The sequence below is a fragment of the Mus pahari genome, chromosome 18 (assembly GCF_900095145.1).
Source record: "Mus pahari chromosome 18, PAHARI_EIJ_v1.1, whole genome shotgun sequence".
NCBI classification, from domain to species: domain Eukaryota; kingdom Metazoa; phylum Chordata; class Mammalia; order Rodentia; family Muridae; genus Mus; species Mus pahari.
This window is the reverse complement of record NC_034607.1, coordinates 18,253,526-18,269,488: the sequence shown is the minus strand read 5'-3', so window position 1 is coordinate 18,269,488 and position 15,963 is coordinate 18,253,526. Positions and strand designations below refer to the sequence as shown.

The window sequence follows — 15,963 nt, the reverse complement described above, 5'->3', positions numbered from 1 at the left end:
ATAGTAAAAGATCAGCTACTGGGTGAAGGGTGGTACTGTGGCATACAAGAACAGATTCAGTTTGACGATGCTATTTTAGAATAATGCTGCTTAGTAGCTTTAAGAGCTTGGAACAAAGTTGAGGAGCACAGGAAAAGGCCCACTTCATTTACAAAGATTATACAAGGCTCTGGAGAAGTCATGGATTACTTTTGCTTTTGTTTTTACGAAGATTAGTCTCAGCTGTGAACAAAGCCATTTCAGACTCTGATGCAAAAACAGGTATTAATAGAGACCTTAGCATATGAAAATGCAAATACCAAATTAAAAAAAAACATTAGACCATTAAAGATTTGAGCAGCACCTATGGACAAGTTGATAACTAATACGATTGATATTGATATTAATGTGTACCATTCTAATACAGGTCAAGCTATAGCTAGAGGTCTCTGATATCAAACTAGTGCTTCAGTTGCAAGAAATATGTTCATTTGCAAAGAGACCGAGACCAAACCAAAGGCCTCAGATCTCAAAATTTCTGGTGTTTTAACTGTGAGAAACACAGTACTTTGTGCTGGGAAAGGGAACAAGACATTTTTTAGAGGCAGTGCTTTTCTTAAATCTCAAACAGAAAGAATGCCTAGGCTTCGGTCTTAGGGTTTAACTGCTGTGAGCAGACACCGTGACCAAGGCAACTCTTACAAGGACAACATTTAATTGGGGCTGGCTTACAGGTTCAGAGGTTCAGTCCATTACTGTCAAGGCAGGAACATGGTAGCATCCAGGTAGGCATGGTGCAGGAGGAGCTGAGAGTTCTACATCTTCATCTGAAGGCTCCTAGTGAAAGACTGACTTCTAGGCAGCTAGGACAAGGGCATCAGGGTTACACCTACTCCAACAAGGCCACACTTCCCAACAGTGCCACTGGGTTGAGCATATACAAATCACTACAGCTTCCCAGGGTGTGTATGGGATGAGACAAAGGCTGCCATTGGTTTTAGGATTGTAGACTCAAAAAAGAGATAACTAAGGCAATTTCTTGCCATCAGTAAATAAAATGTGTCTCTGTGTGTGTGTGTTTTGGGGCGGAGCACAGCTCAAGGCCCCACAGCAATAAGTACAGGCTGTCTAGAACAACAGCAGCCAGGAGACCCTGGGTTATAGAAAAAAAAAACTGTGGAATTAAATCCACCTATATACTGTAAGGATGTATTAACAGCAGAATGGAAGCCAGTGACAGTTTTGCATTGGGGACATGGGTGTTTATATTTCCATAGGAAATGAAACCATCAAAACTTACATAGATTAGAATTGAGTAGGAGAGTCTCCGAAAAACCTTGGTCAAAAAGGGCTTATTTTATTAAAAAATATCTCTGTTAGAATTTCCCACTACACCCAGCATAATTAATGGCTTAAAACAGAAGAGGGAAAATATATGGACAATTTTGGAATTTTGGTTTCTTTAAAAAAAGAAAAAAAGCATAAGAATATGTTTTTGTTTTAATCCCAGGTGTGAGATATGGGGCTGCTTCAGATTGTCCACAGCCACTGACTTTGATTTGCCTCGTGCTCTGGTAGGGACATGATTTTGCCAGCTGCAGATAGTTTCTGTGGTTGTGTGACAAATTTGAATTCTGGGGACTTTTCAGAGGGTATATACATTCTAGGGGTCTGGGAGATGGTTGGTTGTTGGTGGGTTGCTGGTTGAATGTTGTTTGTGTTGCCTGCTGTTGATTGTAGTTTGTTAAATATTCATGTACAAAAAAGAAACAAAGAGGAAATCAGATATCCTGCTGGCAAAGATCAAACTTGCCCCAAGGAGCTCGATGCCCCTTTCCATTCTGACTTTATTCAGGGATCTCTTTCCTTTCCTCTCTATTTTTTTTCTCTATTATCTAGTGCTAGGTGGTTGAAAGAAAACGGGTGGAGAAGGGTGGAAGAAAGAACTCAAAGTAGCAAAGACAAGCTAAGCTACAGGGCCTCAACTCTATTTAAGTGACAAGGACAACCTTATTCTACCTTTAACTTCCAGCCTAACAATGTCTCCCCACCCCCACCCCCCAGTCTGGCTCCTGGGTCACAGAGCTCTGAGGTGCCAGAGGTAAACAGACAGGTCTTTATGACTTCTTTCCCATTATCCAGAAGCCATAGCTAGTAGTAAAAGCAGTCAACCAACCAACCAACCAACCAAACAAACAAACAAACCAGACCCACCATGTCTACAAAGGATAAACTTTAGTGGAAGATCAATTTACTCAGTGTGTGGAGGTGGCAGAATATGCTTAGCATGTTTGGAGATGTTCCTGTGTTTACTCTGTGGGCAGAACCATCACCCTTATCTTAGCTTCATTCACACACACAATGTGACTTTCTTGTTTCTATAGAACCCAACAGATGTTTCTCATTTTCTGTGCATTCTCACCTAGCTCTTCATTTTCCTGGGTCCTCAATGAAGATTTGCCTGTTGCCTGTTGTACCTGCACTATCTTGGATTACACAGCCCCATATAGATAGATAGATAGATAGATAGATAGATAGATAGATAGATAGATAGACAGACAGATGTGTGCGTGTATGTGTGTGTGTACTTGTGCTCATACACATACAATCCAGTTAATACATGTCAACAGGTAACCCATGGGGATTTGTACCTAAGGTAACTCACATGCTGCTCCCTGTGAACAGATGCAGATGATGAAGGGCAATCAACCTGCACACTACCCTGATTGTCCCCACAACTTCTGAAGCCCCAAAACAAGGATCGTGATTGTGTTTCTCAGTGGGATACAGTTCGTTCCAGAGTGAGCCAGAGAGACCTTTACAAAAGAATTGTTTCCAGAGGCCTGTAAATCATAGCCTTACTCTATCCATCTTGACAAATGTCTTCTGTTTCCCTTTGAATGATGAAAAGTGAACCTAATTCAGGCTCTGCTGACTGGCACTGTCCTCAGTGACAGGTGGCATATTCCTTAGCAGGAACTAGACAAGCAGTAGACGCCCACTACCATGGGAACCCTCCCGACACTGTGCCTGGACTTCTCCACCACTTATTAAAGCATATTGCTTTAAGGAGACCAAAAGAAGCTTGGCTAGGTAGCACCAACATGATGGATGTTGAGACTTTAGGCACCCACAGATTCCACATCTGGAACGAACATGTCAGTGTGAATGACGGTAACTCCCCCAGTTTTCTGTTGTTTTCGAGACAGGGTCTCAGAGTGTAACACATCTCCGTCTCTGGAGTGCTGGGATCACAGGTCCACACCCAGTTTCCACTCCTTTAGTTCTAAGATCCCTGATTGATTTAGGCCTGTACAAGCCTCAACAAGTCTTACAATTACAGTCACTTGATTGGCATATTGTATGATAACCACCATTATTACAGATACAGTCATATTTTCACTTCATTGTATTTTAAGTCACCTTTAGAGATGATTTCTAGAGTTTTAAACTTCAAATTGAGTGCTATTTGCTAAGATTAAGGACCAGTAACAATGTTACCCATTACTTTGTGCAACTAATTACTCTCTGCTCTTTCCATTCATTTTTCTCCCTATCAAGAGTTCATCTCTAAAAACCTCAGTTACTGACTGGTATTTATCTGGTATCATCAATGGAAGAGTTTTCCAATGAGACTCCCACCTGGCCAAGGGCCAATGGAGATGGGTGATATTAGAGGGACTTGAGCAAAGCACTGGGTTTCGGAGCACACACCTGCATGAGCATGGCCCATGGGAGGAAGGACCGTGAGGTCAGCGGAGGGCCACCTATTGTGTAAGTGGATGTCCCAATAGCTGACCAAGCCAACGCCCACCGAACACTTAGAACCTCTCTCTTCCAAAGGGAAAGAAAGTGTGGTTTGTGGGAAGCATCAAATAGATTGCAGGATTCTTGACTCTCAAAAATACCATGAAGTTTCACTGGGTTCGAAATAAAAGATCAGACTACAAACTTAACGGGTGTAGGTTCCCTTCACTATGAAGGAGAAAGATTCTCAGAGAGAACCGAGGCACTGATCATTGGTGGCTCCGCAGGGAAGTGTAGCTGCCCCCACTCGATTCCGCTCATAACTGCAGGCAGCATGCCACCCTTGGCTGGGGGGGTGGTGACTCATCTGCAGAGGCCAGTGTGGGGTCTGAGCTTGCATCACAACCATCCTAAAAGCCAGACCATGACTCTGGTAACTTACACTTAGCAGTCATTTAACAAGTAATTGGCTTCTTGAAAGAGAACATGTTTTAAAAGTTAAAAAGTTGCACTGAAAGCATGTACTGCTATTGGAGAAATATCATAAAAGATATCTTTAATGTGACCACTACATCATACAATGAAAAACTATGTACAAGGTGCGGCTTCCACCCGGCTGCCCATGCTGACACAGCACATCTTCAGCCAGGCAGCCTTAGTCACACTGCACATTGCCCTCAGCTCCTGGGTTCTTACATTCTGCTTAGTAAATATGGCTCAGCAAGCACGCCACCAAATCCTCTGTAGCGACAAGACTGGCAAGCACACACAAGTGAGGTGTGCACATTCACCGGTTCACCAATAAATAAGAACTCAACAATCCAACCTGTTCCCACCTGAGTGAGGGAACTGCTCTTCATAGTGGGACTCAGGGCGTTTTGTATACAAAGACAGCATGTTTGGGCCAGGATAGAGTTTCTTGGTAAAGAGTTTATTTGCCTTCACACGTGGGTTGCTACATACATTCACAGCAGTGATGGACTGCAGTTGGGTATTCCAGTTGTGCTCCGACAGACATCCCGGATCTTATCCGCATCCGTGAGCCAGTGCGCCTGCTGACTGGTCCTTGGTGGGAAGTCCACAGCGACTGGGAGGGCCTTAGTCTCCGTTTTCATCACTGGCTTTCTCGGGGATGGCTTCTAGGCTCCGGCGAGGCTTCTGGGCCTCGGAGTTTTCAGTGCCTGGTTTGTTCAGGCCACACGAAACAGCTGCAAAATGGATCTGCTTCAGGTTCTCCAGGGTCTCATTCTTCGCGTATTTCAGAAGATCCGCTTGCCCCTAGAACAGAACATGCAGTTAAACAGCATTAGACAGACATAGTGTGGCTGGACACCATCACAGCCATTCTGCAGACAGACAGGCATTGTGATTTTGTGGAAGGGGTGCTTGCTTTTTACTGTTACCACGTCTGAGGAGGTCGATTTTAGTCAGAAGGAGGTGCGTTCACCACTGCACTCCACAGTCCTCTGCCTTTCTGCATTTCCACGTAAGACATGAACACATCTCTGCTACATTGCAACTATTCTCTAGACTGGTTATGCCATACTTTGCAAGGATGAGACTACCTCACCAATCTCGGTTGTTCCTTTTAATGTTCATTTTAATAAGTAATAAAAAAATGTTCAAACTCATGAGCCTCTAGGACCATTTCACATTTAAGGTATCACATGCAAATAATAAACCAATTGCCATGGTAGATCAGTGGTATAGCTGCCTGAAAGTTTTATAGGCTGCTGGTGACATAGGCTTTTTGAGTATCTCCTGCTCCTGTAAATAACTCCAGTAAGTCACTGGTTCTACCGGCTGCACTTGAATCATGGCTTTGGTTCATCACCGCCTGTTTACCTGGTGGAAAGCGGATTCTGCATAAAAGGTCACGTAGCAGTATGAACTCAGAGAAGGACACACACACACTAGTGAGCGGTCCTGTGAGTGTAGTTTGTGCCCTTTCCTCAAACTCACCCGCTGGGTTATAGTTATTGGAACCGGGAAGTAACATTTGTTCAGTGTGCCCCTTAGTTCTGTTACTTTACCACAGATGTATCCCAATACATATGCGGATGAGAAAAGGTGGCAGAACTGAGGCACCGTGGGTCTCTGTCTAGTCTGAGCTGACGATGGCTCTGCAGTTTGTCTACCCTGTCAGTCTTGCCTCTGGAGGCTGGGTGGCCTTGTGCAGCTCAAACATATCTCCCGCCCATCGCTGACAGGTCTTCCCAGCATGCTCCTGCCTTTCCCTATTCTTTCTTCCCTTGTGAGACAGGGCTTCATGTAGCCCAGGCTGGCCTTTAACTCACTATACAGCAGAGGTTGCCCCCAGATTCCCGATCTTCCTGTCCCAACCTCTGGGATGCTGGGATGCTGATCATGTTCTTGGTTTCTTACTCTTCTTGTTCACTAATCTGGTTGGGCATTTTCTCAGTTGAGGTTCCCTATTCCCAGCTGACTCTAGTTTGTGTAAAGTTGACATCACAGGAACATAAAACAAACAGAACACAGTCCCAGGCATTTTCTTAATTACTTGTTAAATTTTCAGATAATATATATAAGCAACGAACCTGTGAACAAAACAAGTCTTTTTCCTCCTCGTTATTAGCTGCCCTTCTGTGTTAGTGCACTAGCCAGGACTTGTAATGCCACGCTGAAAGCAGGTGATGTAATTACAGGACAGCCCTGATGTACTGTGGATCTTTAAGGGGAGCTCTGAGACTCTTACCACAGAGTGTCACAGCAGCTGTGGGATGTGCAGATGTTCTTAGTGATGTGGAGTCCCTCCTTCTTACCATGAGTACTAAAAATGGGTGCTGGACTCCATGTCAGATTTCTTTTCTGCATCTACTGCTATTACTGTGCAACGTTACTTTAGCCTACTGATGTGACATATTACACAATTAATTTTTTCAAGCTGAATCAGCTTTGCATATCCAGTGTAGATTCCCCTGTCCATGACATATACACTTTTAATTTTACCTATATCCATGAAAAATATTGGTTTGTGGCATTTTGTTTTGTTTTCTTGCAAAGTTCTCTGCTTTAAGTATTAGGATAATGCTGGCCTTATATGACAGTTTTGGAAGACAATACTTTTCGAGGAACTTGTCCATTCTCCATACAAAGTTTGTGGGCATAGAATAGTTTATGATACTATTTTGATATCCTCATACTGTCCACAGGATCTAAAGTCCTTTTATGTTCCACACTAGTAATTTTTGTCATATTTCCCCCTCAGCTTAGATTGTGGCTTATTGATTTTACTATTTTTTTAAATAGCTCTTTGTTTTGTTGATTTTTAAAATTCATTTACTGTCTTCATTCTTTGGTTGCTACTTGAATATGACTTTTTGTTAATGAAGATTAGTTGGTCTTTAGTGAAAACACCTTCTATGGCTTGACATGTTCCGAACTGGCTCCGGATGCCTGCTTTCTCCCTCCTCAAGCTGTCCTTCAGTTAGAGCAACCTTGTTCTTAATGTCACCTGAAGCAAAGCCCCAGTGTCACCACAAGCTCCCTCCCCGCCCCTCTCCCCTGCCCCTGTGAGATGCAACTCTGCAGTAACTTTGAGTCAAGTTCTTACAGCTTCATCCCTTCTCACTGCCCTGCTGCACTCTAAGCTACTGCCGTGTTTCTCTAACCATAGGTCTGGAACATTCCTTATTTTCCATGTCAACATCACAGCCAGAGGGAGCCAACTATGACCTGGCCATAAAAAAACAAAAACAAAAACAAAAACAAAAAACAAAAAACAAAAAACCAACCTTCTCTCAGTGGCTCCGCAGTAGCTCAGAGTGAGGGTCAAAGTCCTTGTCTGTGGACCTGTGACACGCCCCACAGTTGGCATTCTATCCCCACATCTCCTGCCTTGTTCACTTGGCCCTCACCAGCCTAGGCTACTAAACACGGCTCACACACAGCAGGTCCTCTTCACACAGGCATTCCATGTACAGAGCGAACCAGACGGAGCTCAGTGCTCACTGCCCAACCTCCTCAGGTCATGACGTGTGTGTGTGTGTGTGTGTGTGTGTGTGTGTGTGTGTGTAGGCATTTCTGATCATCACTTGATCCTCTTAGCCTAGCACATTATATGGTAAATGATCAGCAAGTGTCTGTTGAATGAAAGTACAGTACAAGCAAGCAGGCCTCCTCTAGAACACTAGGTTCTGTCCTTTCTGTCTGCCACTATGACTAACGGACACTTTATTCTTTGTGCACACAAGGAGAGGCAGTCTAGGCTTAGTGGCTCTTTTTCAGCACAGATGTACCATGTGATGAAAAAGAACTTTAAAAACAAAACAAAACAAAATTTCCAAAAGACATAGACTAATGAGGAGTAGCAGGGTTCATGGACCCTTTTGATTCCCAAGCTCAGATGGGCCATTGTGGCATCTGGAACAGGTCCAGTAGGTGACCAATCACATCCACGTGGCAGAAAACAGCCTCAGCGGCAGCACATCTGAGCTTGGCCGCAGCTGAATCTGGCCCGGTGCTGTTCTGTGCAGTGTCAGAAATAAACTGTCTGAGTTCAGCTTCCCAGTGAGAAGGAAGAGCGCTCCGGAGGAGCCAGCGCTTGCCGAGGCGTGCTCACAGGCCAGTGCTTCACACCCGGAAAGAGCAAGGACTTTAACACTACTGCCACTGACAAAGGGTGACTAGTTTTGCAAGCTTTATAGTGTTTTTAGTTGAAAAATCTCCCAACTGTGTTCAGTTTCATAGTCCGTTTTGAATTGTGTAACTTTCTCTGTTTGGATTTTATCTAGAAAGAACTCTTAATACATTTAGGTCAAAATGTTGAAGGTTGTCACTTTGGCCCACAAAGTAACTTTTAAAAGTAACGGCTGCAAGAATTCTACCAGACTTCAATGATGAACCGATCCTTAAATTCTTCAAAAAGAGAGAAACAGAGGGATGACTCCCAAGATTCTCCTAGAAGCAGCAGCACCCGAATACACAAACGAGGGGAAGTCAAGATGTGTCAAACTGCAGACTGGGCTCCCTGCTGAACACAGCTGCAGACATCGCCAATAAAATGCTAGCCACATATCAAAAAGAACATCAACCATGAGCAAATTGGCTTTGGCCTGAAAATGCAGCGTCTGTTAAAAATAGTAAGTTAATAAATATATCATATAAATGAACGTGAAGACAAAAGTCACATAATCATCTAAAAATGGCTAAGACATTAAAAATGTTCATTATGCTTAGCAATGAGGGAAATAAAAGTCAGAGTAACTTTTGAGAGTTCATCTGACATCAGTCAGAATACAAAGATCAATAAAACAATGGCCAAAAAATGCTGGTGAGGCTATGGAGAAAGAGGAGCTGTAGTCACTGTTGATGAAAATGCAAATTGGGATAGCCTCTCTGAAAATCAGTGTGGAGAACCCCCCAGAATTAAAAATAAGCCAACCATCTGACCCCTTTATATAGCCCTTGGCATGTGCCTCAAGGACCCAACATCCTACTGCATAGACATTTCTCACAATAGGGAGGAAATGGAAACACCCTAATGTCCTTCAGCAGACAATGAATAATGAAACTATGGGGCATATATACTACAGAAAACTATCCAACTGTAAGGAAAAGTGAAATTGTGAAACTTACAAGCAGAGGGACCTAGAAATGATTACACTGAATGATGTCTATGGTTTATAGCTCCAAATCCTCAGATATGATTATACGACATGGAATAAACACAGAGACCAGGATGGCATAAGGGACCGCAGGTGTCAGAAGCAGGGGAGCCGACAGGAGTAACAGGGTACAGGTAGTACAAGGTGGGGAATGGACAGACAGCTAAGGGTAGGAATGGAGGGAGCAACACAGAAGGTAGATGTACCAAATGGAAGTTGTTTCATACAATGAGTCATACTATTTTATAGTCTCTAATATTTATAATATGAATTTATTATTTATAATATATAAATTTCTAAAATTTATAATAACACAATGAGTCATACTATTTTATAGTCTCTAAAATTTATAATATGTGTATATATATATACACACACGTATACATTCTACGTAATTCTAGGTAAATACATAAATAGCTAGATTTTCTAAGGCCTTTCAAACATCTTTGGTATTATTGGCCCCCTCCTCCCTAGGGCTTCTGGCTAAGTGCATAAAAATAAACTGCGCTGACCTTCTCATCCCCTGGGAATGCAGAGAGGAACACAGACGACTGTGGCAACAATCCCATCCACTTCCTGGAGACAATGCCAACTCAGGCTGAGGCCCTGGGGCACTAAAGCCTAGTGAAGCCAGACAACTGTCCAGGGACATCCAGACCTAGCACATGTGTTAGGCTCTGCCCAACAGCTACCTGGGAACAGCCAGGTAGGCCTGGCTTCCTATAAAAGGGGCCATTTGGCCCTTCCTCTCCCCTTGAACTCTCTGCCCCTTCAATCTCTGACCTCTTTCTCCATCTCTCCCCTTCCCCCTCTACATGTTTCCAACCAGCGTTGCCTCTCCTCTCCCCTCCTTGTCTTTCTGTCTCTACTCCCTTCTCAACTCCCTTTCCCATGCCCTAAATAAACTCTATTCTATACTAAACATGTCTTATTAGCATGGGCCCGCCGAGGCTCCCCTCCCACCTCACCATACCTCACTGTACAAAACATATCCTGGCCTTCTTTTTTATAAAGCACAACCACATATGCTGGTCCCTGCCTGTTGACTATATCTGTATGCATCTAATTTCCCACCACAGAATAGGGTTTTGTCTCTCCTCAAGAGACCATTTGTGTCCCTCTGAGGTGATGACGTGCAGTGTAGCTGCTATGCTATTTCTCATCTGAGTGTCTTCTACAATACAAACCAGACAACTGAGACTGCAGACCCAAGGCACATCTTGATGGGACATTTTATAGCAGGCACTCACAACCATGGTGTCTCTTAGTAAATATTTTCTAGTCACTGTTGCCGGGGACAGGAAACTCATCTACAAGTGAGTCTGCTTCAATTTACGACTTCATAAGCATCGAGAAGCACGAGCCAAATGTCCAAACCTCCTTAGAGAGCTACAAACAAAACTATGGAGACAGGACCAGGTGAGTGGTTGACAGGTAGCGGGGAAATGTGGGGAGAACACAGAGGATGTTTAGAGCACTGGAATAAGGTGCAGATCCTGTGTGATACAGTAATGGACACAATCAAAACATGAAGTCATGCTACTTAAATGCATACAATCAAAAATGCATTTTATGAATGGTAGGCTGGCAATGGGACTCAGGGATAGAGTGCTTGTTTAGCATGTGTGTAAAGCCCTGAAAAAGGATGTAGGGGAACAATGGAAGCATGTTGCTATAGACAATACAGATTGTTCAAATCTATCCTATGCACAACACTGAGGAACCCCTAGCTTACATTATGGTCTTTGAGGAATCATGGCATGTCAAATGGAGGCTCTGCAATGACTGCAAAAAGCACATCACTCTGGTGGGGAGAATGAATAGGTGATACATGCAACAGGCAGGATGTGGGAGACCTCCCAACACTGCTCTCAACTTTGCTATGAACTTAAAGATTGCAGTAGAGAAATAAGTGAACTTTTAAAAAATGTTGTGAGAACTATCTAATATGCTCTGTTAATGCTTTAAGACTTATTTTTATGTGCATGGGTATTTGGCCTGCAGGTATGCATATCTTTGGGCCATGTGTGTGCAGTACCTACGGAGTCCCAAGAGAGGGTCTGGTCACCTAGAACTGCAATTACAGATAGTTGTGAGTTGTTACATGGGTGCTGGGACTCCAAACCAGATCCCCTGGAAAGGGGGGCAGTTCTGAGCCGCTGTTCCAGCTGTCAGTACATTTCTTTCAACCACAATTGAAAGTGGCTCAGAAGGGCTCTGAATTGTAATTACCAAGTAACTGAAGCCATCGAGCCTATATTATGTCAGAGACAAAACAACAAAGCCTCCTGGGAACACTAGCTACTATTCGCCGAATGACTACCTGGTGTCAGTGCTGCAGATGGCATTTGTAAAGACTGCTCGTGGCAGTTTCGTGTCTGTGAAGATGGTGCTCTTCTGCTCCTGATGGCTAGGAAGCTCAATTCAGACAAGTCAGGGACTTTGAACAAGACAGAATATAAACAGCAAATTACACTAGGATATAACCCACTCGCTAAGTGTGTGTCTCATGTTCCCTTCGAGTAACCAGAGGGCTCTACCTACAGAGAGTTGAACCCCACTCACTCATTGCGGCATCGTAAAGCAAATAAAATAGAATTTCTACCATTTCTATGAACTCAGCATATCAATACTGTAGCATATGCATGCTTCCCATGAAGTAAATACTGAAATGGAGAATTCCGTCTCCTGGGTGTTGAATGAGCAATGAGTGAATGGGAAGACAGGGCTATGGGAGCTCTGGCTATGGGCTGTAAAACATCCCTCACCATCCTTTCTTGGGGAAGGCTAAAGCCAAGCACAATAACCAGAAAGGTCTCCTACTGGTCAGGCTTACTTCCAACTGAAGTCTAACTAAACCTCACACTTGAAACAAGATTACCCAACATCACAATAACCCTCAGCTAGATCACCAGGGCACATGCTTTTCTCCAGGCCATGAGAACTGTCTAAATGTGCCCTATGTCTTCTATGCTGAGGCTTTTCCGCACAGGCACTAACGGCTATGCACACAGGGCTGAGTGTGCATTTCTAGGGAAAGGAGGGTGCTTTCCCTCTGCCCCACTTACATCTACAGCAGCCCTGCAAGAGGCAATGGAAGGCACTGGGGAAGAATGAAAATAATACACTGTGTTCTGGCTTCAGCTGTTTCCCTCAATCTAAAGAGGTACCTTATTGTATGTGCAGGTCTTCATCCTACAAGAATGATGGGTTCAACTCGTTCTGGAGTCTTGAGACTCCCACCAACACTTCCGGTCTCTAGCTTATCCCTCAACTTACAAAAGCTCTATAAAATTTCAAATTAAGAAACCAATTTAATTTAAATCCAGAAGAAATGTAGCTCTCCCAAGAAAACAATTTCCGGTTTCATTCACCTAAGATGGAGGTTCCTAGGCAGCATTACAGAGGAGGTAGTTTGAGCTGGGCCTAGACAGGAGAGCAGGGAAGGAACTTGGCAAGTCCAAGGACTTTCGGGAATGATGACTTCTACCCAGCTGTCCCCATGGCCCTAGGAAATATTATCACCAAGTCCAGCCATTGCTGGGCATCATGGTATCTAGACTATAATGTTTTCTAAACTGACTCTGACTCATGTCCCTGTCATGGACCTGTCACAGGGAAGGCAGCCTCATCCACTGGCATTCTGGTAACAGGTGGGGAGGAGGCTTCAGGGGCAGTTGGACCACGAAAGTGAGCCACAGCTTGGACCCAGAAAGCAGGAAACAAGCGAGAGCTTTCAGACCAAGATCCAGGAGGAAAGGGAGAGGGTCTGCAGAGTGAGGAGTGCCCAGGATCGGCTCTGCACCTCTGACAGTACTAGGAGAAGGAGCACACATGGGAGCCTCCCCCCACATACCTTCTGTGTGAGCACACACTTGCTAAGATCACTTTGTGCTGTAAGGTCTTGGGGGATATGCTGTTGTAAAAAAAAAAGCCTAATGATGAACACTAGTACTGTTTGGTTTTCGGAGCCACTCACGCACTATTTAAATAGAAAAGCAGCTTCCAGTCAAGTACAGCTTTTCAGAAAAGCTGGCAACATACGCTGTCACTTGTAGTACAGTCACTGAAACAGCTGAGGATTGATATCTAGAGGAAGGGTCATCCATGGGCCATCACATTAATTTCTGGAAAAGAAATGAGTGACAGTCGCCAGGTAAGGTAAGCACTGTGCCTAGGATACATGAAGGAAATCTAGACCAAGTCTGTACAGACACGATCTGGTTTATTGACTTATTTTTGGCAGAAGTCTTATGTTCCCAGGGAGAATAAGTCTCTAATTACTTTTGGAGTTTCCCTCTCATCCTTGTTTCTGAAGGCAGCCAGTGCAGGACATGGGGGGACCAGCTGGGCATTTCATCTGATGACAGCTTGGGCTGTAAGCAGCTTGCTTTAGCCTGCTACACACACACACACACACACACACAACAAGCCCTTAGGTGAGATGTCAAGTGAAGCCTGCTTCATTTCTAAGCCACGTGAGCTCCCAACAAAGCAGAGCCTTGCCCTGGCCCTGACCACCACTACCTGGATCAGGAAACCACCCAGCTGAGCCCGGCTAATGTATAGAATAATGGAGGGGGGGTTTTAAGTCCCCAATTTTGAGGTAGTTTGTAACACAGCCACTTGAAACTGGAGCTGCCAGTGAAGGCATCCATCTTCTGGCTCCAGGGATCAGGGCTGGGTAAGAACGAATTTGAGGCGGCCTGTCACTGTGGGACTGCTGGTCTGGAACTAAAAGGCTGGGCTGAGCCAGCAAATACCACAGGGTACACTTACTACAGAGCTCACGAAGAGCAGTTGCAGAAGACCGAGGAGAGGCCAAGCTATCACACAGTGGGTGAACAGGAGCTAGCTAGCCATGAAGAATGGAGAGATGCCAGAGCTAAGCCGGCACATCCCTGGGCCTAGACACATGCTCTCGGCCACCAGGGCTTGACAGCTTTCTGGCCCTCTGAGGCAGGAATGCGGTGTTTTGATCCGAGTTCCCTGTGGTCTCTCATGATCTCCTGTGAGTGCCAACACTCTCAGCCCATTCTCTGCCAGCTAGTCTTGGTGAATTTCTGTCCCTGGTAACCAGTTCGTTCCACCAGCACTTTTCCACCATGAGGTTCTGCCATCAAATGCACAGCGATGAAGATGCATGGTAACTGCTCTCAGGGAGAGATTACTTCAGCGAGGACAGAAGAAAGATCCATCAACTTTCCACAGTGCTGGTGGGAAATGAGACACAGACGTCCCTCCCCACATTCCTGACACAGAGTGAAACCAAGAAGAACAGAGCCAAGTTAAAACCACAGCAGCAGCCAGACTGAGCCAGACTGAGCAGGATGGGAGACCACTAGGGAACAGGGTCCTGTCACACAGCTCAGCCAGGCTGGCCTCAAACTCGGTCTTCCCGCTCAGGTGACCGAAGAGCTGCGACGACAGGCATGTGCTACTACACTACACTTACGTTAACAGGCTCATAAGGCTAACAGTAGTTATACTGAGAAGCTATAAAAATACAGAAAATTCTTTCTTATACTCAACCGAACAAGGGAGGGACGCGGTTAATGATGGTTCTTCTATCTTTTGTTTATAGAGCTGAGGAAAAAAACAATTGGATAGAAAGAGAAGAGACAAGTGACCCTGGTCCAATTCAAAGCTAGAAAGCCATAGTGTATACACACACACACACACACACACACACACACACACACACACACACACACACACACTCTGGTACCACCACAGAGAAGCGGCACCTGAGTATCTGAGAGTGAACCAAGCAAGAGGCAGCATGCAATTCAGGACGGCCACCAAAGCTGGAGCCTGAAGCAGGGCAGTAGGAGGGGAGCTCCACACTGACTGTGAATGTGGGACATAAAGACAGAGGCCATAAGGGTCTAGGAGATGTGAAAGGGAAGTGCTGGTGCTGTGGCTCCGTGGTATAGTGCATATGTAGCATGCAGAAGGCCCAGCAGCCATCCCATACTGGACCTGACTGATAGCAAATACTATGCTTCAGAGCATGGCAACGGTGTTTAAATGTAGAAATATTGCTTACAAATATCATGACATTTAAAACAGAGAAAAAGATTTTAAACGGGTATATGTGTCTTGTGAAACAGTATCAAAACACACATACACACATGGGTAAACACACTCACACACATAAGCACATACACAATCTCCAAAAATCTTCACAAATCCTAAGAAGAAACAAAATCATGATAAGACCTGCCATCGGGGGTCTGAAAAGATGGCTTGTGGAGCACTGGGCTATGCACGGACAGGCTGGTCTCCAGTTGAGCTGAGACGCTGAACACCGAGACCCAGTGGTCATAATTTACCTACATGGGATGGAAGGAGTTCTCTCATGTTTCCTGGAACTCTGGCTCCTGCCTAAATTACACCCCCCCCCAGCCCCCACAAGAGAAGCATGGCTAGCAGTCACGTAGACAAAGTCCCAAGCTTCTGACCTTCAGGCTAAACTCCTCCCCAGTTGCCTAGCAACAGTAACAGGTCCCACCTTGCTCTCTCACTTCTCTTACTCCCTTGTTCTCTTGCTCTTACTCTCTTCTCCTCTCACTCTCACTCTCACTCTCACTCTCACTCTCCCTCTCTC

General features: G+C 44.7%; 1 protein-coding gene across 1 annotated transcript in view; it reads right to left on the bottom strand.

Moving 5' to 3' along the window:
* Positions 1–4,265: 4,265 nt before the first annotated feature.
* Plcl2 (phospholipase C like 2) overlaps positions 4,266–15,963 on the bottom strand; it is a 174,863-nt gene continuing 163,165 nt past the window's right edge. Inside the window, exon 6 of the mRNA XM_021217704.2 lies at positions 4,266–5,004. Within this exon, the coding sequence (XP_021073363.1) occupies positions 4,825–5,004 (180 nt within the window). The 3' untranslated portion in view covers positions 4,266–4,824. The remainder of the gene's footprint in view (positions 5,005–15,963) is intronic.